The 26,484-nt window shown below is 35.5% G+C and overlaps 1 protein-coding gene across 2 annotated transcripts in view; it reads right to left on the reverse strand.

Annotated features, from left to right (window-relative positions):
* Positions 1–11,689: 11,689 nt before the first annotated feature.
* Positions 11,690–26,484, reverse strand: part of CLVS2 (clavesin 2) — a 64,159-nt gene continuing 49,364 nt past the window's right edge. For both annotated transcript variants that reach the window (XM_061207353.1, XM_061207351.1), the window contains 3 exons: positions 24,780–24,890; positions 18,778–18,998; positions 11,690–11,777 (listed from right to left, as the gene is read on the reverse strand). In XM_061207353.1, the coding sequence (XP_061063336.1) occupies positions 11,690–11,777; positions 18,778–18,998; positions 24,780–24,890 (420 nt within the window). The remainder of the gene's footprint in view (positions 11,778–18,777; positions 18,999–24,779; positions 24,891–26,484) is intronic.

Raw genomic sequence — 26,484 nt, forward strand, 5'->3', positions numbered from 1 at the left:
AAGGCTGGGCATAGTGGATATGTACAGTCTGTTTCTAATTTTAATATCCCTGAATATTGTGCTCTTAGTGTTAGTAGATGTTTACCTAATATAATACTGGTGGAGAACTCCAAGCACAGTAAATGGTATGGGGGAAAAAATGAAAAAAATGAAATGGGGACATATGCAGAAGAGAGTTTAATAGAAAAGGGTTAGGAGAGCAAGGAAGAAGTTATTAAAAGCAACAAAAGTATCACCAAATTGATTGAATCTTCATTCTAGTACCAGCATTTCCCTTAATTAGTTGTGTGACTTCTAGCAAGGCAGACCTTATAGGTTTCCATTTATATACTAATAAAATGAGCAATTTGGATTACTTAATCTCTGAAGGATCTTCTAGCAGTAGCATCTATTATTCTCAAGGAAAACAAAAAGAGAGGTAGTTTTTGATTGTGGTGAGGAGGGCCATGACTGAGGGATAATAAGAAAGCTTTTTTTGCTTTTTTCCTTAGGTGTTAACATCTGTCTGTTTGACAGTCTTCATTAATCAAATATATTGAATAATTACCAAATATCCTCATAATCGTTCCAAGTTAAAAATATGTATGCTACAGATTCTTAGATTTTTTTAAAGTCTTGAATTATATCTATAATTTGTTTTACTATTTTTGAGAAAAGTTTGTTAAAACATGTTTATAATATCCATTAAATGACAAAAGAGCCACTGTGGCAAAATAAAGTTTAAAATTCTTTGCACTAGAAAAATTGCTTCCAAATACCTTTTAGTATGTAAGTTGTATAAAAACCACTATTTTTTTCTAGAGACTGGCTAAAATCTTTAGTATATAATCAATGAGGGAAATAAATTTATAAAGACTTCAGAAACACATCAGCTCACAAAAATAGGTAATACTTTCCTGCTTTCAAAAACAGCATGTTTTATTATGATCGTAATAGATTATGTTTTTTTTCCCATAAATTTAATGAATCAGTTGTTGGTGGTCTGAAATATTCCTTTATGAAAGTCAGTATGTGAAAGAAGACTCAATTTTTCTATTAGGTAACTAACATGGCATCTAGCCTGCCCTAATATAGACACTCTCCTTCAGTGATTTTTCTGTATGAACAGAAATAGAGAAGCCCTATGTTTCCCTAAGATGGAAGTCATTTGCTGTTTTTCTCTCTATTTCATAAGTGAAACTTTTATTTGCTCACGGCTCCTCCTAGATGAGTTATAATCTATATTCATGGTGTCTTGTACTTTGTCCAAACTTTCTCACAAGTTTCTCTGAGTATTTTATAATATGACTACTTTATAAAAAGCAAAACTTCTAAGTTTCACGTACCAGCAGGAAGTAATCCTTTTAATTCTACCTAAATTAGCACCTCTGGATCTACAATGGTCGGAGCTCCCTTTAACTGTGATACTGATACATAGAATACCACCCAAACCTTTTCAGGAAAACCATGGGTTTGTGGTTCTCCCTGTGGATAAGGGAAAATAACAGATTAAATGGAAAGATTAAATTGTGCAGTCTATCAGGGCTCATTTATCTTTCGTTCTTTTTGTCTTCTTTTCTGATGAAAATTGATGTTTATTTTTCACATATAATGAATTAAAGCAGTATGGAATTTACCTTAAAAGGGACAAAACTGGGCAGGAGCTGGCACCTCTGGATGACCCTGAAATGCAGGTTGTAAGATTCATTTTCTGTGAGCATCTGCAGCCCTGGCCACCACTGCCAGTGCTGGGCAGAAATGAAGGAACTGAAGAATCCTGATAGCCATCCCCAAAATAGCATGGAGAATGATAGATTATATTGTATTTTTCCATGAAAGGTAAGGGGCCAGATTAACAAGAGGATTTATAACAAGATCTAGCTCATGTTTTTGGTACAAGTATTATCCCATTTCACAGGTGAGGAAACAGAGTGCCAGAGGTCACACAAATTAAACTAATAAGTCTTCATTGTACTTACACTACTACCTGACAGTATATAATTTTTCTTATCTACTTTTTGCATGTCTTCTCCACCAGAATAAGACTTTCATAAAGACAAAGGCTTGGTTTTGTTTACTCCCGTACCTCTGGAGCTTAGAACAGTACCTGGGACAGAATAAGTGCTCAATTAATGTTTGTTAATGTTAAAAATTAAATAAACTGAAATCATCATCCAGTCCATTCCACTGCTTCAAGGGGAGGACTTTACAGCTGACACTGGTTTGGATCACCATTCTGTCATTCCAGAAGTCACTAAGTTCTTTCTAGTGGTTTGTTGTTTATAACAATCTCATCAAATATATTGTATCAAGTCAACAATAAATTCAAAATAACATTACAATATGCCCACAAATGTTTAGAGTCCGTTTAAAAGTATTTTATACTTCTAAATACTAACCCCAATTTCATATGTCTCCATTTGTAATGACAAAGTTATTCATAGCTGTTTGATACGATGTCCTCTAAATTTACAGGAATTTAGCTTATGACGAAGAGATTGAAAGGGCATATACGCACATCCACATTTTAGAATCTGAAATTTCATTTAGCGACACTTTATTTAACAGAAATCCATTTGTCCTCAGAAATCAACAGACATGAATAATCTAGACATTAAATGAAACATGAATACTACGGGTTTAAGAATATAATAAACAGTGACCAATTTTGTAAAATTTCTAAGTCCGTTAAAAAGTGGATATAATGAATAAATTTATCAAAGAACATATTGTTAGGATTCAATCATAAAAATAATTCATGAAAAAAATAAAATTGAGTAAAAGATAACATGAATTACAGTATCTTCCATGTACTGTGCATACTTGAGCTTGAATCCTTTATTTCTGAAGTGGTGCTAAACACATTCTTGAAGATTGGCAAAAAATGTTGCCACAGAGGCAAATGGCTTCTACTGTACAGACTGTCAAGGATAGAAATACAAGAAAATCCTGCCTTGTTTCTGAGCAAGAGCCATTTAATCTCTTCTCTATAGAAGAAGGTTTTCCAAACTATCCATTAACCCTGATTGCAATATATTTATGTAACTGACAAGAAACATGATCATTACTGAGTACCAATGTACATACTATACATCACAAAGTCACTAAAGACTGGTTGTCTTCTGAAAACACTTTCAAACATCTATCCTTATTTTTCAAGCTATAGTTCCTTCTTCAATACCACCTGTCAATCCTTTATCTTCAGTGTCTTCTTAATAGAAGTCCTGGTAGGAAATTATAAAACTGGAGGATTGAATTATTACAATGTAGGGAAAGGCACAAAAGTGTAGTGGGGGAAAAGGAATAGCATAGGTTTAGCAAGAACAAAAAGATAAACTGCAAAGGATAAAAATCAGAAACTTGTCACACCAAGAATCAATATCTAAGATATTCGGTTACTAAAATTATGGGTGTGTCCAAATTGTAAAAAAAATAATATGGGGATAGTTAAGGACAAAAAAAAAATGTGATTGTAAAGTTCAGAAAATGATACCTGCAAGTAAAGTACAGAGAAGGGAGAAAGTTGGAAAGCCAGTTAGACTATATGAGCTTGATCAATTCCTGTCATGTGGTGTCAGGACTATAAGAAATATGTAAAGATATCAAATATAAAACTCATTTGATATAAGACTTCTGTTAAGAGGGCTCATGGACTAAGTAGTTGTAATATATAGATTTCTAGATCATGGGAAGCTCTTAGAAACACCAAAAAACTTCCTCATTTATAATTGTTTCAGAGAAAGGGTGATCATAACCTCTTTCCTTCTTCCTGCTCTTTTCCCTCTCCTTTCCAGTAAAAGTAAGTATATAGGCATATTCTCTTGATCTGTCTTCCATAGTGGAAGAACTATGGTCTTTTAACTTCCTGCAATTTTTAAAAATTGGAATTAACTAGGATAATCAACAAAGAACAATTTACTATGGTTTTGAGCTCAAAATGACTTTTCATCTGAGGTATCTTGTAGTCTCTCTAGGTGTAAATATAAGCCATGAATATATAGACACAACATCTAATGATCTTAGGGTGACTTCCAAAGATAAAGCTCAAACAGTTATGTAAAATTTAGGCCCTGGAGTAGAGACCAGATCTGGGAGAAAGGGGAAGAGAATTCTCGGTTCATGATTCCATCATCATCAGAGAGGTAAAACTTCCCACTTTGATGATGAGTTTTAAAAAAATATTTCTTATTAAGAAAAAAAGGACTCTCCTTAAATGTATACTACTAGCTAATACATAACTTGCTGAAACAACTTAAGATATTCATGCAGTCTTTTTGGATTTGCTACTAAATTCCAGTCACTATTCAAGGCACTGGTAATACAACAGTAAACAAGACAGACACAAGTCTCTGCCTGTGTGGAGTTCATATTCCATTAGGGGAAAATGCAAAGTGAACAAAATAAATAAGCTTTATGATGTATTAGAAGGTGATAAAAGCTATGGAGAAGAAATAGAGCAGAAAACAATACGTGAAGAACCACAGGGCCATGTGATTTTAAATACGGAAATCCAGAGAGTTCTAAGAAGGTGTCATTTGAGCAAAGATCTGAAGGAGATGAGGGAATAAGCTACGGGGATATCTGGGGGAAAGAGGCAGAAGGAACAGAGAGTAAAAGTTCTGAGGTGGAGGAATGCTTGGCAATTTCCTGGAAGCGCAAGGATGAGAGTTTAGCAAGACAATAAAGAGTAGATGAAAGCTTAAGAGATGATCTAAGAAAAGTCAAGGTCAGGGGTGAGAGGGTATAGTGTCTAGAACTTTAGAAGCAAGAAATTACTTGACAATTACATTCGCATCGTACAGGTAAAGATGCCAGCCCAAACAGAAAATATGCTCTTCTGCTATACTGGTGCTTACAAACTTCGTATCAATCCTCCTCAAACATCGTTATAAGGACTGTGGTTTTTACTCTTGCAGAGAGTTTTGAGAAGAATGAAATCATCTGAGCTCACCCTCACTAACGTGTTATAAATTAATTCTAGGGGGCAAGGGCAGAAGCAAGGAGACTAGTTTTCAGATTATTAAACTGTTCCAGGTGGAAAATGAAATCTTGGAGCAAGGTACTGATGATGAAGGTTAGAGAAGTGGTCAGAGTGTGGATACCATACTTTGAAAAGGAGCTAAAAGTATGAGCTAGCAGATAGGATGTGGTTTTGAGATCAAGAGAGGAGAGATAGGATGACTATAAAGTTTTAAGCCCTAGAAACTAGAAGGTTAGGGTTGACTCTCAGTGAGATGGTAAGGTTATACAGAGGAAACAGGTTCAGGATAGAGAAGTCTGGTTTTGTAAATGTTAAATGTGAGATGTCCGTTAAACATCCAAATAAAATGTTTAGATATATGAATTCAACAGAAAGGATATTACCAGTCTTCCCCACGAATCCCAGATACAAAGAGCATTTAATAATTTTCTAGCAATAAAGTCTTATTGTATATGTTTTTAAATTTTTAGGAAGGATTTATAAATCAGGATGCAAATATTTTAGTCCTATGCAACTGAGTGGGTTGTGTTTATGTGGGTATAACGTAGCATTTTTTTCTTAAAAGACAACTAAGCATTTATGGTTTCCAACTGATACTTTTATGTTTCCAGTTAGAAAAAAGGGAATAAGAGCATATTTTATTTTTAGAGAAAAATGATACTTAGAGATAAGGGTTTTGGTGGTGCTGCTGTGTGCAGACAGACTACACACCAGAGCCCTGCCCATCATGTCCCCATGGCCTCTGTTCTTGGGCTAAGAATGTTTAACTCTTGATATCAGAAAGCCTTGACATTTTGAAATCATTTTCTGTATTTAGAATTAGTAATAGAGTTTAATGCGCTTTTAAGTGACAAGGAGTGCAGACCGTATCTCTGGCTTTTTGTGTGTTGTCTGGTTGCCCTTGTTTTATTCCTACTCAGGATGTCTCTGCAGGAGCTGCTAGAAACTTGGGCTCCTCCTGACAGCGCTTTAGAAAGAGGAGGCAATAACGAGACTTGATAACCTCAAAAGCTGTGCACAGGAAAATCATCTGCGTTTGAGCTAAAGAAAGTCATGAAATCAATTATAGAGGATTCTAGTTAGGTGTCTCTGGCCCCTCCACAGATGGTTTTTCATCCACAGGTAAGATAAACGAGGAAAACTCGCAGGAGATACAAATATATATTTATTAAGTAAGCATTTTTTTCAAGTCAGGCTGAATTTTTTTAAAATTTTACTTAATATTTTTAAATTTTACTTAATTATTTTTATAGAATTTAAATCAATGTTTTTTATAATTCAAATTTCTGAATTTAGTTCTTTGTCTAATCCAATAACAGTACATGAAAATGTGAAAATGTTAGTTATTTTACTTATTGATCATTCCCATTGCTCCATGCAACTTAAAAGTTCTTCATTCAAGCTCTCCTTTGAAGGCTTGTCTAGGAGTTATAGACTATTGAAAATGTAATTTTGATGAAATGAATTGTGTTTTTCCCTTTAGCCCCAAACATACAAGTATCAGAAAATGTCAGGTGTCCTAACCAAAATAGCTAACCACAATTTCTCTCAAAATAAAGTTACTGCTGCTCCTTTGTAGATGACATTTTAGAAATCTCCATTTCACAGATGCAAAGATCCATACCTCAAAATTCAGCATCTACTATATGCAAAATAAAGGCTTTTTTAAAGCAGAAATGTATATTTATTCAAAATTAAATTATCCCATTTGTAATATTGTATTGGAATAAACAATTCCCTCAAAAGGTCAAAGGTAGTTGAGCCAAATAGTAAACATGTGCTCAGTATTCTTATCAAAGACTTGTATAATTACCTCTTAGACATCTTATCTAATCTGTTTTGAAAATAAAAACTACTTAGTTTGGGGAGTTTTATTTATCTTGAACACAAATATGAGAACTGAAAAACTGAATTAAGAACAAGACAAAGCTTTGAACCTCTGTTATATATAACCAATTATAATGCATTGCAATTTTTAAATATGGTTTAGGGTTTGTTCACTTCTTATCTAGGTCCCTCTCATTCACCACAGGAACTAATTCTGACAGAGTAAATGCATTGATATCATTAAGGAAAAAAATATTTGCATGAAATTTGAAACTAAGTCAAATACTGACTGACCAAACACCTGAATTGTAACAATGTCCACTATTTACTATAAAAGTGCATTTATTGTATTTAAGACCTATGCTTATTTGTTTTCTAATTTTTTTTTTATTTCAACAGTATCATTTGCACTCTTTTAAAAAAAATAGTACAACTTGAGTGTTTCAGTCCAGTGCATTGCTATTTCATATTTTTCTCCTACAGTATAGGGGAATAAATTCCCATGCTCAGCACAGAATAGGTTCCATAGTATTATGTCCATGTGCCGGGCTAATCTATGGATATTTACTAAATAAAAACTTCAATTCATGAAAAAAATTATATGCTTTAAGCCTTTAAAGTGATATAATAATGTTTCAAAGCCAAGCCTCCTTATGTATTTATTATTTTCTCCCTTTCAAATAGTAATAGTGCTAACTAGTTCCAATAGCATATTGGAAAACAGTTTTTTCAACTAAAACAAAACAAAACAAAATCCTTTTCACTACTAAAGATAATTGCACACACACTGGATATTTAGCCAATCCTCTACGTTTGTTCCAATATATTTCAGATAATCTGCTGATTCTTACACCATCTAACAGCCTCATAAATTTAAAATGTATCACTATTTCTTAGGCTATATAGCTATATAGCACATATAAAATGGAACATTTGCCTATTAGCTGATTGATGCAAAAAATATAAATACCATATCTGAAAGTTCACACATTGTGCCAGAGCTCTGCTCCTTTTATTTTTTGTGTTGAAAGTCATTCTGAAATGTCCTCATAAGTGGCGGCAATTTTTCAAGTAATAATTAATAAATACACACCAAATAAGAAGCAAAAGAAATTATTAACCAACCAAACCAGCTAGACGCTTAGATAAAATAACAGAAGACTGTACAACGTTTCAGCAGGTTTTCCTGATATAACTTCCTTAAAGGACCATAAGCATGTCCAGACGCTTTTGGGTTATTTGTAGATGAAAAGGAAGTCTGTTCCTGAAGACACACTGCCATAGCTCTAAAAGTTTCTTTTTGTGAAGAGTAGTAAACATGTTTCTTGATGTTTAAAACAATTCTGCATTATCTTGATGCATTAGAGGGACCTCTGTTCCCTCAGGAATATTATGGAAACTTCAAATGTTTAATTTAACAATGTGACCTAGTTAATATTAAAGAGACCCCAGCTGCTTGGCTTTCTTGCTTATGAATGTATGAATTTTCAGTACTGTAAAGTAAACAAGCATTTTATATGAAAACACTTAAGGAATGTCTCTGCCTACACTTAAACTACACTGCAAACTATTAATGAAATAAAAGTAATCATGCATGCACTTCAAAAACTTGCTTGCAACATTCAATTTAATATTTGTATATTGTTTTAGCATAGTGCCATGTTTGTCAGTAACATGTTGAAGTTACCGTATTGAACTTACACAATAAAGACAATACTATACGAGAATACTCAAAGCAAGACCTCAAATATCCTTCTTCAGATTATAGCTATATTTCACCCTTATAATATAATAGATGCATGTATTTACTTTTTGGAAGAGAGAACAAATAGAATCCATATTCTAGTATCACTGCTTTATTCCATTTTTAAAGAGGCACTTCTTCATATTTCTTAGAATATATTTTTATGATAATCTCTTCCTTTTAAAATATCAGTCAAAAATGTGTGCAAATATCACTGACAACATAAGGAAGTTACTTATTTTTAAACCAGCTTTGGAAGCAGCTGCCCCTGAAACACTGGAGAAAAGAAATGATACAAGAAATAGAAGGTAAGGCAGGCTAAGTGAGGGAAGTAAATGAACTATGGGCCTATTCCAAATCAAACGTGGTAATTCTTTGATGCCTACAAATTTTAAGTAACAAGATAACTGAAAAAGAAAAGCATAGCTCTCAAAATAGAGAGGCAAATCATTAGAGAAAACAGTCTAGTGTTCGTGTGTATGTGTGAGTGGGGATGTACTGTGTTCGTGTGTATGTGTGAGTGGGGATGTACTATCTCAATTAAATCGAAAGAATATAAGGGTGCTTATTTACTATGTTATGTAACAGTAGACATAGCTACATAACACAGAAAATCACATGAGGAAAAAGAAAATTCCTAAACAGTGTTAGTTAGCTGGTGCTGAGGGGAAAATTCATAAAGTTGATCAAATGTTCTCTAAGCAGCTTCAAAAACATTACTGGAAAATTTTTTTCCAGACTGAAAAGACATAGGCAGACCGAACTAGCTACAGCAATTTCAAAACACATCATTGTTGTAATTTGTTCATTCATTTAAAAATATTTTACACAATCCAGCCAACTCTCAATTGCTCATTTGAAGAAGAGCAGTCAAGCAGCAATTCCAATGCAGTTTCCAAATGTGGGGTAGGGAGAGAGCGTGAATGATAACTTATAAGTGGGTAGGTATACACATAAAATATGCCTTCCAAGTTATTTTTGTATATGACACTAGCCTATGACAAGGGGAAAAAAAGCTGGCTATCCTGGTTGACATCTGAAGCTGGTAGAATTCTGAAAATTGGCAATAAATGGTGCATATCAATTGAAACTCATGAAAATGAGAAGTTGACTGGCCTTCTGTACTTACTTTGTTTCCATTTTATTCCAATGCATCATATTGTCTAACACTTGCTTCTATAGTATATAAAGCCCAACGCTAAAAAATGTATGTCAAGTTGGCAAAAACATAAGAACACCATTGGTTAGGGTTCTTAGATTAAGAGTTGCTGTGGCTTTTTATTCCAGGGCATTCCAATCTCTGTAATATTTATGGGTGGAGCAGAGGACCGACAGTCATTATTCTTCTGCATTTGACTGGAGGTCAGCATTTTTAAGGTATCTTTCATTCATATTTTTTATGTATATTTATGTATTTTTATAAATACTAGACAGTCCATTGGTAACACTGTAGAATCGTTTACTGATCCTCATTTTAAGATTCTTGGCTGTAGAATTAGAACTGGACTTTTTAAAGCTTTTGCTTAAGTATATGAAGGCTGCTACATGCCTTTATTTCTGTTGGTTTCCAAAAGTTCCTTGAGATATTTTTCTTTCAAAAGAATATTTTAATGTTAAATCTTCAGTCTCAAAAATTACCACTCTGAAAAGGTGGTAAAAATCTTGCTTTTTCACACTAGAATTTGAAATTTAAAGTTAAAATTTTAAAATGTGCTATCATTGCAGAATTTTTATGAAATGAAAACTTTAACATAAGGATTCCAAATCTAGATTTATACTATAATATAGTATCTCAGATGCCCTCAGAAGATTTCATTATCTCTCCTGGATGCAATATGCTCTTAAAATCTTTTCGGAGAAGAAAATGTGTACTTACTGGATCATTAGGAAAATTAACTTGAATTTGGGGAAAACAATATTACTCTCCATCACCTGATACTGCCTACTGCCTTTGTTGACACCTGTTGTTTTTTTGAAGAAAAAATATATTTCACTAAAATGGCAGAGTCAAGATTGCATTACAAATTAAATTGAATTCCCTTAAATAAGTTCACTGAAAGTCTGTTTTACTATACCTCATTTTCATTAACTTTAGTGGAAGTGGTTTTCCAGAGTTAGCATTGCATACAATAATCTATAACATCTCTAAGACCATTGAATATGTGTGATTTATTCTGTAAGCCTGTCACATCAAGGATTTATTAGAGCTCAGTAAAAATATATACGTGTGTGCGAATATATATATTTTTTCAACCAGTGCACAAGAATTAGAAATTAGCCCCTTATTGGTACTTGGCAATTTTTATGTTCAAAATTAGCTGTCAAACACTATTCATGTATGAGTTCTCTTTCTCTTGGTCAAAGAGTTTTGGGAGGAAAAGTTTCTTAAAGTACATCAGACAAGGATAAAATGGGGTCTGGAATAAAGGACACATTGTGAAGACAGCAGTTTAAAAAGAATCCACTCTCTTTCAGAATTCCACATCTTAATTTGGGGAACATATTTTTTCACAAGACTCCAGGAATTAAACAACATAGAAGAGTTCAAGTGTTGAATTTACCAGGTCATTTGCCATTTCTTGTCTCCCAAATGCAAGGCCAGTGATAGTCACCAGGGTACGTTTTCTGTGAACTGAAAATCACTAGACAGTTAATACATTTATCATAATAATTTCCTAGAATCATCTAGTTCCCTGTGCCCATTAAATGTACATTTGAGTACGACAGAGTTTCAGAGAAAAACAATGAAACAATCACTATGATAGCTGAAATATGGCTTCATAGGAAACAGGGCTACATTTAATTAGCTTTGATTGTTTATGTGTCTTTTCTGTTCTTGTTATAGTTCATATCACTGGCATAGACTCATAAGCCAATCTTCCAATTTAAGTTACTACCAAAATTTACAAACTTGACATGAAGAGTACATTGTATTTACAAAGAACTTGGCACTTACAGAATAAATTATTGACTTTTTAAAAAAAATCCAGACCAGGGCACCCATGGTTCAGGCAAATGGGAAAGCCTGATGTCTTATATATTATGCTACATTAACATGAATAAATAAATTTCCAGCTGGTAATTCCTCCACAGCGCTGGCCCTGGTGCTGAAAACAAGTACCTTCCATTTCTAATCCATGGGGAGGGTAGAGAAGTTATCAGTCCAGAGAGAGCAAAGGTTGCATGTTTTCTTCCTCGTTTTTATCCATGCGTTTTAGCACTGTAGGGTCCACAACTGACTGGGATCTAGAAATGATAAAGCCAATGTCAGTGCGTTACTGCCAAACAATCACGTTCTCTTCTCTGTCTTTTCTCCTTTATTACTTCTCTCATGGATGCGGATTAACTTCTTCTACATCAAGAGATTTATGAACTGAGAATGCTGCACATTTAGAGAGATACATTTATGGTGATGTTTTGCATCAAAGGAAACAATCCCCTCTGGCCTCTGAATAGAATAATGCACAGCAGAGGATTCTAAATACACAATAATAGGCTTAAGTTCTCTTCTTTACAATCAAGCAAGAGACTTTTCTTTGAGACTGAGAATTTCTAGTACAGGACTGATGTATTCCAAGAGATCACCAAATGGGGGAATTATTACAGTGAACTTATTGTTATAAGAAAAGAAGTAGAAATAAAAGGAGCCTTGATTCCTGACTGAAAGCGCTCTAAGAAATGACTTCAACAGGAATGTGCATTTTTAACCATCTTTTTTTATATGTAATGAGAGCATTAGGAAAAAATCAATATTTAAATATGAGTTTTGTTAAATTTTCCACTAGGACATCTGAATAAAATCAATCTTACTCTTGAAAACTTTAAGAAAAGTAGAAACTCCTCTTGTTTAGTCAGCAGCACTTTATGATTAGGAAAGCAAACAATGTGAAAATCCCTTACACATGCCTTTGATAGCAGGTGGGAATTATATCTCAATTCCTCACTAAGAAACAACATAAAACTGGGAAGGAGGAAAGTCAATGAAAAGTGCTACTGTGGTGGCAGGAAGCTGCCATCTTAATGGCTATGGCATTAAAGAAGCAGCTGCCCTTTTAAATTCTCCTCCATAATGAATTTTTCCCCTGCTGCTGCATTCCAACCATTTGGCTATTGCTGTGGCAATATGCCTCTTAGCAGACCTCATTAATTTTCAAAAAGAAAGACTATAAGCTAAAATACAACCACACATGCTAATGAAAAAGAACAGCAATGGAACTAATTATCAAAGCAAAAATAATTACAGAATTAACTGATAAATTGACTCCTTCATTTAAATAAACTTAAATTCATTTCTAAAGAGAGAATGAAAAGGAAGGTGAGAACTTTAAAATAAGGAGGTTTATTTCCTAAGTCATTTTCACTATTTTACCTCAATAATAGGTATTAGATGCATATGTCAGAATGGAGACTGACTGCAGTTGAATGTGGTGTGTGTGTGTGTGTGTGTCTGTGTGTGTCTGTGTGTGTCTGTGTGTGTGCAGGAGAGAGAAAGAGACAGAGAGAGAGAGACAGAGAGAGAGAGAGAAGGAGAAGGAGCAATGATAATTTATCTTAGAAAAAAGTACATGAATAAAATACATTTTAACACAATTGACAATTGCACAAAGCACTTAATAATTAGACCTTTAACACTGTTTTTCTTAGACTCAACTGAAATAATTGGTTTCCCAAGATGAATCCATGCTAAAATATACAGGGGTTCATTTAATGTCCTGCACTAGAGCGTTACTTGACAACGAGTACCCACTAGACTATAAATTCCATGAGCAGGGACTTTATCAGTTTCTCTCCTTGCTGTGAACACAATGCATGTCACAGAGTCTATTACACAGTAGGATTTCAATTTTTAACTTTTATCCAATAAATAGTTTCTATACTGAAAGGAGATGGGTATCAAGCATTGAAAGCGAAGAGTGATGAAGATAAAGCAATTTATCCTGTGGAGAAAGAAATTCTTAACAAAAAATTTAAAATTTATTTTAAAATTCTCACAAAGTTAAATATATAAATGTTGAAGCATATCCTAATAATATTCATTAAGTACACACCAAAGCTCTTCAGACAGCACAGAGTCTACAATATAAGCATTTGCCATAATGTTCTATTAAAACACACATCATACAAATACACATACACATGCACACATATCTTTTAAATCCTTACATTCCTTGACTACTTTTACTACCCAATGTAAAATAAATAGCTAGTGGGAAGCAGTCACATAGCACAGGGAGATCAGCTAGGTACTTTGTGACCACCTAGAGGGGTGGGATAGGGAGGGTGGGAGGGAGGGAGACACAAGAGGGAAGAGATAAGGGGACATATGTATATGTATAGCTGATTCACTTTGATATACAGCAGAAACTAACACACCATTGTAAAGCAATTATACTCCAATAAAGATGTTAAAAAAATTTTTTTTTAATAAAAAATATTATTAGAGGATATGGCAATTTTAATAAAATATTTTAAATTACAGTGCACTATTCAACCTGGGATTAAGTTCTTAGTTTGCTTTTTTTTTTTTAAACATCTTTATTGGAGTATAATTGCTTTACAATGGTGTGTTAGTTTCTGCTTTATAACAAAGTGAATCAGTTATACATATACATATGTTCCCATATCTCTTCCCTCTTGTGTCTCCCTCCCTCCCACCCTCCCTATCTCACCCCTCTAGGTGGTCACAAAGCACCGAGCTGATCTCCCTGTGCTATGCGGCTGCTTCCCACTAGCTATCTATTTTACGTTTGGTAGTATATATATGTCCTAGTTTGCTTTTATCATGCACTACAGATGTCAGAATTGTTGGATGATGAACGCTGCTGGCTCAATATGCAGAACAATTCCTCAATAAAGCAAGCCAGGCAGAAACAATTTCTGATTAAGATTTTTTTGATATTTAATTGCCCCAAGAGTACTGTTGTTTTAGTCTAGATTTTCTTTTTTGCTCTCTTATACAAAACAACAAGGTTATTTGTGCAGGAACATAACTTAATAAATTGGTCTGTTTCAACTGCACTAGAGGAAGTTACTTAACATTAACTCATAGTACATCTTAGCAGTCTCCAGCCTCTACTGTCTTTCAATGAATAACTTTTTTTCCCCATGAAAACCTATAGTTTAACTTTAATTATCCAGGTATCGTTTATTCATTTATTATGTATCTACAATATTGTGCTATACTTTAGTGTTTAAGAGACTAGATTTTAGACAGAAATGGATTCCAATTCCACCTTCTGCTATTTACTAGTTCTGTGACCAAGGGAAGGCTATTTAAACTTCCTAAGATTTTGTTCCCTTACCTGTAAAATGGGGAAAATAATACCTACATCATACAGATGTATTGAGGATCAAGTGCAATAATGCATGCATAACCCCCAGCATTAATTCCGGCAGATAGCATATGGTAGTGGTTAAGGAAATGACTTAGAGAATACTATTACCCGTGTTCCAACATTAGCATTGTAGCTTTGTAGCCATGTGAAATGTAGAAGTTACTTACCTTCTCTGTATCTGGGTCTCCTCATCAATAAGATGGGTATAGTATTACCTTATTAGTTGTTTAGAAAAGCAAAGGAGTTGATGTATACAAAGCATTAGATAGGGTTTGGCATGTAGTAACAATAGGTGTTGGATATTATTTAATAAAATGGAAGTGCATATTACCATAACAACATTAGTGTTGATGCTTACTGCACCTGTTGTGTGCCAGGCACTATCCTGGGTCCTAGAGGCATAAGGTAAAAGACATTCCCTGAGTTTAAGGAACCCATTCTCTAGTGAAGTTTGTATTCTTTCACATGATTATACTATCTCTCCACAAATTTACACAGAGGAACATAATCTTCTAGCTATACAAGTAGCTAAATTCACCCAAAGGAACAGTTATCTACAACTCTTTGGTGAAGGAATGATTTTTCCCCTCTCAATCTAAGAATGATATAAAACTGGAAAAGGAGATGGAGGAAGGGTGGAACCTAGAAACAATTTTCTCCCATCCTTGACGGGGAACTGCGATCCCCTGCCAGAAAGAAGATAAAAATAAAGTGAAACACCTTTCTTGATCTCATTCTTCAGGAGTTTTCAAATAGAACCATGTAAGCTTCACATGATACAAAACCTACACCAAACAAAGGATGTCTGAAATTCCAATCAGCCCATGTCAGAAGCAAGGGTTGGGGAGGCCATCGTGCTATAAGCCAAGTCTTCAGGGGACAAAATGGCCTAATTAATTGGAGAAGAAAATCAGAATCCAAAAAGACTTCAAGAGGTGGATCGCCTGAACCAAATCTAACAAGATGATGTCAATTAAAGTAATGTGCTTGGAGGAAAAAGCTAAACACAGAAATAAAGAATTATGAGGATAAGGATCTATAAGTAAAGAGACCAGTTTTAAGGGGTTCAGTATGAGTCAGCAATGTGCCTTGGCTGCCTGAACGGCAGCAACAGTGACAACAACAGCAACTAAAGGAAGCCAATGAGGTCTACACTGCAAAGCCAGAATTCTGGAACCTCTATGCAAGTAATGATAGCGTCAGATGTCACCTCTACAATTCTAAACACTGCACCTAAAAGGGGCCACTGACAGACAGCAGAGGACTCCTTCATTCATTTAACTGGTGTCTAGTGAGCATGGTTTGTGTGCCAGGCTCCACTCCAGGCACTGAGGATTCAGAAGAGAACAGGATAGACAAAGCCACTAAAGTCTCCCTGAAGCTTACATTGCAGGACAGGGGGATAAATAACCAAATAAAATCAATCATTTCACTGACTAATAATGAACTATGAAGAAAATAAAGAAGGTGATTGATAGGAAGTGGCTAGAATGAGGAGGAAGTAGAGCTGATTAAGACCTGGTGACTGAGAAAGACCAAAAGACCCTCTTGAGGAGATGACCTTTGACTGGGGCCAGCCATTGGAAGATAGAGGACAAGAATATTCCAGCCAGAAGTGACAAGAATAAAGACCCTTGGACAGGAACAAGCTGGGGAGGCTGAAGGAGAATAAAGAAGGATGTTGTGTCTGAAAGGTAGGGGAGGAGAGAAAAGGTAAATAAACTTAGAGGAGAGAGGTAGGCAGGATCAGATCATGCAGCATATTGTAAGTCTCGATATGGAGTTGATTGTATTCATTGTATAATCAGCAGTCACTTAAAAATTCAAAGCAGAGAAGTGAAATGATCTGATTTACATTTTTAAAATATTGTTTTGATTGCCACATGGATAATATAATAAATGGAAGGTAGGGGAGCAGGGTAAAGGTGGAGGCAAAGAGAGCAGGTAGGAAGTTTTGGAGGAAGTGTAGGTTATGGGGATGCAGCTAAGGCTGTAGAGGATATGGAGAGAGGTGTGCTCAGAGGAGGGGACCACACTAGTTAACAAGTCACAGAACGAGGGGCTAAAGGAAATGAGCATTGCTAGCTGGCAAAGGAAAAGACTAAGGGACACCTATGAGAGCTGTCTGCAAATCCTCCTGTAGCTCAGTTCTAGAGTGAGGGCACTCTGTGTCATGCTGTCACAGAAGAGTAGACAAGATTTATATCAACAACATGAAAGACTCTGTACCTCATGGATTGGAACCTTGTTCCATTACATATAGACTATGTGACTTTGGGGATACAAATATCTGTTTAACAAGGTTGCTGTGAGAATTAAATAAGTGAATGTTACCAAAAAAGGTACCTAGTAAGGGCCTAACTCATGAGAAGTTTATTAAAAATGGTAGATTGTAACAATTATCACTGTTAGAATTTTAATTTTTATCAGCAGGAACCTATTCTTAGGCAATGGCTTTTAACCATTTTTGCCTTAGACAACTTTGAGAATTTGATGAAATATGCCTTCTCTCCAGGAAAAAAATGCACTATATATACATTTATATATCTATATATACATATATACATTCAAACATATACACACACAGTTTTGAATACAACTTTTATCACTTTACAGACCACTTTGAGAGTCCATCAATGAACCCCTTTGGTGAGAAGAGCATATAACTCAAATTAGGAAGCCTTGTTTTAAGAGGAGGCAGTTGAAAAGCCCAAACTTGATTTAAAGATAAGCTTGTCAATTAGTGGAGAAATGAAAGCTGAAGCTGTTCCTGGCCTTTCCATTCTCTCCAAGGAGTTGTGGAGCAGCCTGGGGCGAGAAAGGCATCACACCCCGCCCCCCAAGAACAGCAGCAAATAAAAGAGGCCAGTCTCAAAGATGCCACTGCATGAGTCAGTGGTGACCAAATGACCCTAAGGCTTTCCTCAGAGAAGGATGCAAGATAGTGTTTGCAGTGACATGGGAGATGCCCTTGTGTCCTCCCTGAATTAGGTGAAGAGAGACTTGTAGGAGCTGTGGTTCCTATATTTCCTGGATACAAAATGAACCAAGAAATAATATTTGTTATCCAAATGAACCCTGGGCTGGTGTGGTGTGGGGTAGCATAAGAATTAGATGTCTTCTGGTGTGCTACAGAATGCAAACTCAGAGGCAGTTATACATTTGCGTGTGTCTGGCAACCCCGCTGCCCTCGATCACCAGTAGATTATGGCTGGACATATGTTTTACCCATATTGGATACAAAATGCCTAGGAAAGTTTTTATTACAGAGCATGTGTTGAATAAATAACCACCGACTGAAAGAAAACAGACCTAATAACACTATGAGAGTCAAAGCAGGAAATCAGATTCTAACTCAACAATGAATTCTGTAAAGATAAAAGCTGTAGGGAAATACAGTGTTTTGCCCCAGGAATGGCGAGACAGAAACTTTTAAACAGCAACTTGGCAGAGATGCTGAAAAAAGAACATAAGCTTTGAATGTTAGTGTTTGAAGTGTGTGTGTGTGCGTGCGCGCGCTGTATGGATCCCTTCCTTCAAATGAAATCTTACACAGAAGTCCAAAAAATTGTTTAGATAGTCAGTCTCACCGTAGTGGAGATGGGCACTGTCCCCACCCCCTACCTGCTTGCCCTGAGACGCTCAACCAGAACCTTAAAGAACAGTTTGAAAAGCCACTGGATTGGCTGACTTCTAAGGGGCCAGCTAGACCGTGAATTTGGAGCAACACTGAGTTGAGGTGACCATGAATGAATTTATCTTTGACTTGAAACTCCTTAGACATCCGATCACAGGAGCATGAAAGGCTTTAAAATGTCACCAAATATCTACTTCAGAAAAATATAAAATCTGGAGTTGTACCAGGTGTCCCCACCCTGGCCCAATCCACTTCCCAGCGACCTCCAGCATACCTCTTCATGGATTTGGGGGAGAGTTCCTTCTCTACCTCCTTCACAGGCAAGCTGTAGGAGTCCACACCATATTCACTGTCGTCATCATACTCGTGGTCTAGCAGTGTTCTTGCCCAGGTTCCCATATCATAAGGGGGGAGCATTCCTCCAAACTCAGAGGGCAAAATCTCAGGATGAATCAGTTGGTGTAGACTGTTCAGGTTGTTACCATGCAAAAATATCTACAAACGCAAGAAGAGGGTGGGAGAAAACACACAGAGGAGAGTAAATATCACCCAGATTTTGGGAACTGGGCGGGGGGCGGGGGGGATGGAGGATTGAGGATAGGAAAGCCAAAGCAAGAGTTTTCCATGTCTATTAAAATATTTAAGCCCCTCATCTACTCTGTGAAACAGGAAGGCTGGTTCTGTAATCCTAATAATTCATATAAAAATCCTGAGGCTCAGGGATTTTAGGTAGCTTCTAGAAGGTCAGATGGTTATTGGTTTAAAGAACTGGAACAAGAAATTTAGTTTCCTGCTTCATAGCTGGGAGCACGAGCAGAATCTAATGTGCATGTTGATCTGCACATTATCCTGGTGTTAGCTGTACAAAGCTGGTGATGTGCATAATGAATGCTGTTAAAAGACTCTTCTCATAAGGACTCAACAACTGCTGAGCCCGTTCAGGTTATTAAACCCAAAAGCTGTCACCAGTATGGCTTTCTCTTCATCTTCAGTAAAAATAAGAATACTGTAACCACTAAATTACTGCTTTATAATACAAAGTATGTGATGTAAATAAAAGTAGATTAGCATCATCACAATGAAAGGTTGACAGAAGTTTCAAATCCCAAAGGACCAATGTTCTATAATGTTGCCAGCATCTTCTCTGCTAGAGATTTCCATGGTTATCATTCAAATCAGAAATGGAATAATGAGTTGAAACTGTAAAGCTGTGTGTATCTGTTAATTATTCTTATCACTGTCTACATAGAGCATTTTGTTAAACTAGAGAATTATTTAAGCTACCTACTCAAGATTTGTTTCTCCATAAATTGCTACCTCTTTCCTCTTCTTTCATTTCAATCTCAAGACTTCAGATCAATCTTCTCTGATAAAGTACTATTGTCACCTCATATAAGCTCATATATTTATTTAAAGATTATAATTTATAAGTGGCTTAGAAATCTCATACTTCAGGTTCAAGATGAACAAGCTAAGACATTCATCTTGCTTTCCATACTTTTAGAATCCACTGAAGTAAATATACTGGAAAACAAAGACTAGTCTATATCAAATAAAATGAGAGGAATGGGAGTCACCAGTCAACAAGTAATTTCAACAAATTGTGGAAGAGTATAAAAGCACCTTAGAGCGGGTCACTGGCCAAAATGATCACAGCAAGTGGCTGGTGGAATACATATTGTGGGGCTTACAGCAGTGGAAGATACTGTCTGCCCCAAGTTAAATCAGGTTAATTGCAAATTTTATACCTTCCCCTTCCTACTTACAGAGCACAACAGGAAAACACACACACACACACACACTCTCTCTCTCTCTCCTATAATTTTCCTGGGAAAATTAAGTTCTAGCACCTGAAATCCCTACTTTATTAGGTATACAACCTTTATTTCATCAAATGTACTACTTCATGTCAGAAACCTTCTCTTTCAAGTCATGCAAGAGTTATGGTAATAAATCCTTAGAAAAGTAAATGTAATTCACACTACTTCTCTTTTCACTAACACTCTGTTCCCTCCTCCCTCAACATCACTTTCAGCTTTGGCCTTGTTTCCTCTTTCTCTGAAAAAATAGGGCAACCAGATGAGACCCACCCACTAGCATCTGTGTCCATATGCTTTGCCTTTGCTCCCAGCACAATGGAAGAATAAACTCTACAAAGGCCAACCCCTCCACCTGTGCACTAGAATTCATTCTCTCTTCCACTCAGTTATATTTCCCAAACAATTCTCTCTTGTCTCTCTCACATCATCAAATTTCCTCCTCTTCTGTATCTTTCCCATCAAAGAACAAACATGCCAACTCTACTCTTCCCTTCCCCCCCATACAGATGCATGAAACCTCTCTTGACCTTACCTCTAGTTATTATCCTATTTTTCGCCTTCCTTTCATTGCAAAACTCATCAAAGGAGTCATCTATATTCATTGTCCAAGTACTTTTGTCCCATTTTTCCTGAATCGAATCCAAATAGGCTTTGCTTCCCACCATTGCATGAAAATAGCTCTTGTCAAGATCCTTCTCACTGCTAAATTCAGTGTCCAATAATTCTCTGTCCTTATTTTTCTTAAACTCTCAGCAGCACTGGATATAGTAGATGGCTCTCCTCATTGAAATGCTTTCTCCCAGGATCTCTTGGTTTCCTTCTATTTGATAGATGCTTTTTTCAGACTCTTTTGCTGGTTATTCCTCACCTCCTCAGCATCTTAACATCAGAGAGCTCCAGGCTTCAGTTCTTGGATTTATTCTCTTCTCTAACTATACTCACTCCTTGGTGATGTCATTCAGTCTAGTGGCTTTAAGTATTGTCCATACACTGAAAATTTATATTTTGAATCCAGACCTCTCTTTTGAACTCCATATTGGTATTTCTACTCTCTATGTCACACCTCCACTTAAATGGTAAGTGGAACTTAACATATCCAAGATTGAACTTATAATTCTCTCCCCCAAATCAACTCCTCCCTATTTTCAATGTCAGTTAATTGTACAAGTATGCTTCTAGTTTCTCAGGCCAAAACATTTGACTCATCTTTTACTTCTCTCATAATCTAAGTTGTCAGTAAATTCTTTTGGTACTACCTCCAAAATCTATCCTGAATTCAAACATCTGAACAACTCCACCCTTACAACCCTAACTCAACTCCCATCATCCTTCACACTGTGTTACTGCACTAGCCTAACCGCTCTCCCGACTTCCACTCTTGCCACCAACACTCTATTCTCAACACAGCAGCCAGAATGACCATGTTAAAACATCAGTCAGGTCACATTAGTCTGCTCACAACCCCCCATTGGCTTCTTCTTTCTCTTACAGTAAGTCCTATAAGATCCTCTATGAACTCTTTCTGTTAACACATCTCCTACTACTCACACCCTGCTGCAATATGCCATGCACACATTTGTCTCATCATTTATTGAAGTTTTACTATATTCTCCCCCGTATATATTTTTTCTTCCTCCATTTCATGCAAGAAGCCTGGTTCTTTGGGTCTCCTTTGCCTCAGATTACCTTACAATTATACTTAGGCTGAACTTTTAAATTTAAAAAAATTTAAAATTTTATTTTCCTAAACCGTGCCATTGAAGAGATTATGGTAGCTGACCATAATTATGGTAGAAAGAGGGTAGAATATTTTTAAGAATTAGCAAGGAATAGAATAGCAAGCCCACGATTGAGGAAGAAGTGGAAATTTGTGACAACTAGCAGGAAAACCTGTTTCCTGTCAGCTCTTGGGGTGTGGCAGGACCACATCCGTGGACCAGCTGAAGACTGCACTAGGGTAGTGGACTGAAACCTAGCCATTGGGTTCTGGCTTCAGTAAAGATGCTTGGGAGCAGGAGACCTTAATTCAAGGAACTAATACTAGCTTGAACAGTGAGCATGTCAAAAGTGGCCATGATGGATGGGAAGTTAGGCTCTACGTGAAAGATTCCAGACACTGGTGAAATTTTGAGAAGAAGGGACCCCTGTGACACCTAAGGTTGACATTCCCATCAGCCCAGCGTGTTGGAAACTCAAAGTCTGATTTAATTTAAGAAAATGAAGAACTAAATGTCTACTGTGAAAGATGATTCACGACTCTTTCCTAGGTTTCCTTTTACCAGTTTTTCAGAACATAGATTTACAGCATCTGTATTATAAGTTGTTTGAGTAATACTGTAATGCTGAATCACTTGGGATTCCAGTAAGGAAATATAATAGCGTTGCATTGTGCATTGATTATATACTTAAAAATTAAAGGTGTTTCAATCTATAATTATTTTCTCATACAAAAATTTCCAAGTCATATAGTTTTAATTAAGATGGTAAAATTCAAATACCTCAGTTCCATCTGGAATAGTGCTAGCAATGCATTCTTGTAGGCATTGTCAAAATCATCAAATTCCATCAAATAACCCCCAAACCTAGAGCTTACCTTTTTTTGTAGACTTGATACTCTTCAGTCTTTTCAACAGAGCAAAATCATGTCAAAATCATGTCACAAGTCACCCTTGCACTCAAAGTCTTTCAAGTGCTCCTCATTTCACTCTGACTGAAAGCCCAGATCTTTACAACAGTGTACAAGACCCTCTATGAGCGGGCACACTACGTTCCTGCCCGTCCAGTCCCCTACTATCCTCCCCAGTAGCTCATTCATCTCCAGCTTTCCTGGCCTCCTTGCTGTTTGTCAAATATTCCAGGCCTGTTTCTACCTAAGGACCATTGCCTTTGCTAGTCCCTCTACCTGGAACAGTCTTCCCAATACATCCACATTTTCAGCTCTACTACCTCCTAGCTGTGATTTAGAGCAAATGGTTTCACCTTCCATGCCTCATATTCTCATCTATAAAAGGAGAAAAATAACAATGCTTACCCTAAAGCCTTGTTGGAAGGACTAAATGAATTAACATACCAAGAGTACTTAGAACAGCACGCGGCATAGCGTGAACACTACAAAAGCATTCACTAGTACAATTTGTACTAAAAGCCCCCAGCAGATATTTTGGATCACCTGATCATCCCTTCATAAAACAATGCTGAAAGTGTTTTTTCTGAGGCACATCAATACATTTTTCCAAATTATAAAATGTAAATTAATATGAATCTTGGTGGTAGAAATAATTCCTAATATAAATTATAATTGTTTACAGAATTCTTCCTCCTAAATTACTAAAACATATTCAACAAATTCATAAACAGAAAACTCTCTGTTCACAAATGTTTGACACCAACACATACTAACAATGATTTCACTTTCACACTCACAGTAAGGCTTTTATGGCACTGAGATACCTGAAGTGCCTTCTCATTCAGGAGAAACATGGAAAATTATCTTCCATATGGATTTAGAAGTAACTATATTTTACTGTGGAACTAATCATTTGAAAATTGGTCACAGCACAGTGGTAAAAATATCTCTAAATGCAGAGCTATTTGGATTCAAATGTTAACTCTACAACTTTACAGCTGTGTAAATGAATAAGCAAGTTATTTATCCATCCTAAGACTTACTTTCCTCAGCTTTTAAATAGGATATGATGCTTACTAAGCTTACTTTTCAGAGATGTTTGGAGGATAAAATGAAATAATGTACATTAAAATGCATTTTAAAATATTATCAATAGTGATAAATGTGTTCGGTATTTACAATGTGCCATGCACTGTGTTAAATAATTTATATAAATATTCTTATTCTCAGAAAAATGATTATTTTGGAACATACTTTGAATATCCTCATTGTTGGATAAAACTGAATCTTGAAATTCAAGTAACTTGTAATTTAAAGAGATATTAAAATTTCTACACATTAGTATTCTTTCTGAAATGTGTGATTGATCATGACAATCACTACAAAATTATATTAGAGATCACAAAATTCACTATATTCAATGTAATACATATTGTGAAATAACTAACACCTATTTATAACATAAAAAGTTATAACTTTTGTCTGTATATTACTTGAAATTAAGTGTACCAATAACAATATAGTAACATGGTATAATATTTTTTACTTTTAAACCGAGGCTTTAATGTATAATGAATGTGCTAAAATGTTCTCCCCATTTGTGGAAAAGCAAGAGAGCTAGTTTTTAAGTATTTCTTTCACAGATACACTGTTCAGAATTAATCACAAGTTTTTACATTTTGTAAAATATCTTTTATGTTATCTTTTACAGTTATATTCAATACAGAAACACATTTTACCACAGCACATGTTATACATACAGTAGGCATCATAATTTATTGAATGGGGGAGCAGAAAGGAAATAAAAAAAACAAAGAAGCAAACAAATACCCTTTTCCGAGTCTTCTCCTTCAGGAAAGGCCGGATCACGGTATACAGGGCATGGATATACCATGGTTGGTTGACAAAATGAATTCCTCCAAATCGTGCTGGGAAACTATCCTAGAGTAACATGGCGGGGGGAAAAAAATCAAAACACGCTTTAAAACACTGAGAAGGTTTAGGGAAGGCCATATGGTATACAAATTTGTTATTCTGCACACTTAAATGATTATCTGCATAGCTAAGGAGAAGAAAGAAGGAAGAACCTTACTGCAATTAAACATTGTAACTTTCATACAGAAACTGAAGCAATATGTAACAAAGCACATCTTTCTCAAGAATAGGTTGTTGATAGGAATTTCAGCATTTTTAGGAGTGCCACGTTTTAAGCCTGCAAACTGCTAACAGTCATTATAGACCAAGAAATATAAGTAAAAGACTTTCGAAATTTGTCAAATAATGAATCTATGTTAGATAAGTGTATATTAAAATGTACTTAAAATGTTTTATTAAATTTCAATGTAGTTATCTATAATGTGAGGACGGTCAGATATCAAATCTCACTTTATTCTCTTTATTTTATTACCAACTTTACTATAAACACTTTCCTTTCCTTATTCCAACTACCAAAAAAAGGAAACATGCTTAAGCAAAATAAAAACCTGGAATTGTAGTGTAAGAAATTTGCACATGCATTTTGCCAAGTTAAAGGAAAGTCAAACCCTCTGAGCTCACCCAACAGGAGGAAAACGGGGCTATCACAAAGCCAGCCTCTCCTTCAGCAAGAACTCAACCATGTAAGGTCTGCATCTGAAGTGACGTAGAGGTATTTTCCTCCTTTCTGTGACTAAATAGGTGCATCTCAAGTCCACCCCAAAATCTGAAGAGAATCCTTAAGCCAAATAAATTACAACATTTGACAGTGCTACGGATTCTATGTAAATGGACCTAGATTTTGCTACTGGTTCAAAATTCCACGCTGAACTGACTACAAAAGTCTCCTTTAAAAAACTGTACCACTAGAAGTGTCTCTCGAGTGGCATCATAATAATTGGCCTACATCTAGATTCTACTGAGAACATAAACAGGAACAAAAGAAAAGAAACTGAAATAATTGTAGATCTATTTTCTTAATTTAAATTTTCTCTTGAACAAGATTCAAAAGATTTAAAAACATGCATGGTGTAACATCATTAAATTATTTTGTTTTTAGGGGACACTTATGAGCGTTAGAAATTAATTAGTGATTTTATATATTGATTTTTAGAGTCAACAAACATTTTTTCTGCAACGAAATTTCTATCTTCGAGAATAACACACTATGAAAAAACCACAGTACTTCAAATAATAAATACATTTGTAAGCTGTGTCTTGTTTTATGTCAGTGCCTTACTTCTTTTATAAATTTGTAGCTTTCATTCATCAAAAGAGTATAACAAAACAGAAATGAATCAGGTAGAAATGCAGGCATAGTGTCTTTTAATTTTTTTTATTTTTATTTTTTCAGCTAAATATCCTTTTATTTTCATATGAAAAAATACATCTGACTTCCACATAGCAGGTTACTTTTAAAAAATTTTTTATTGGAGTATAGTTGCTTTACAATGTTGTGTTAGTTTCTACTGTACACAGGCATAGAGAACAAACATATGGATACCAAGGGGGAAATGGGGGGGGGATGAATTGGTACATTGAGATTGACATATATACACTA

This window comes from Eubalaena glacialis, chromosome 12, assembly GCF_028564815.1.
Source record: "Eubalaena glacialis isolate mEubGla1 chromosome 12, mEubGla1.1.hap2.+ XY, whole genome shotgun sequence".
Classification (NCBI taxonomy): Eukaryota; Metazoa; Chordata; class Mammalia; order Artiodactyla; family Balaenidae; genus Eubalaena; species Eubalaena glacialis.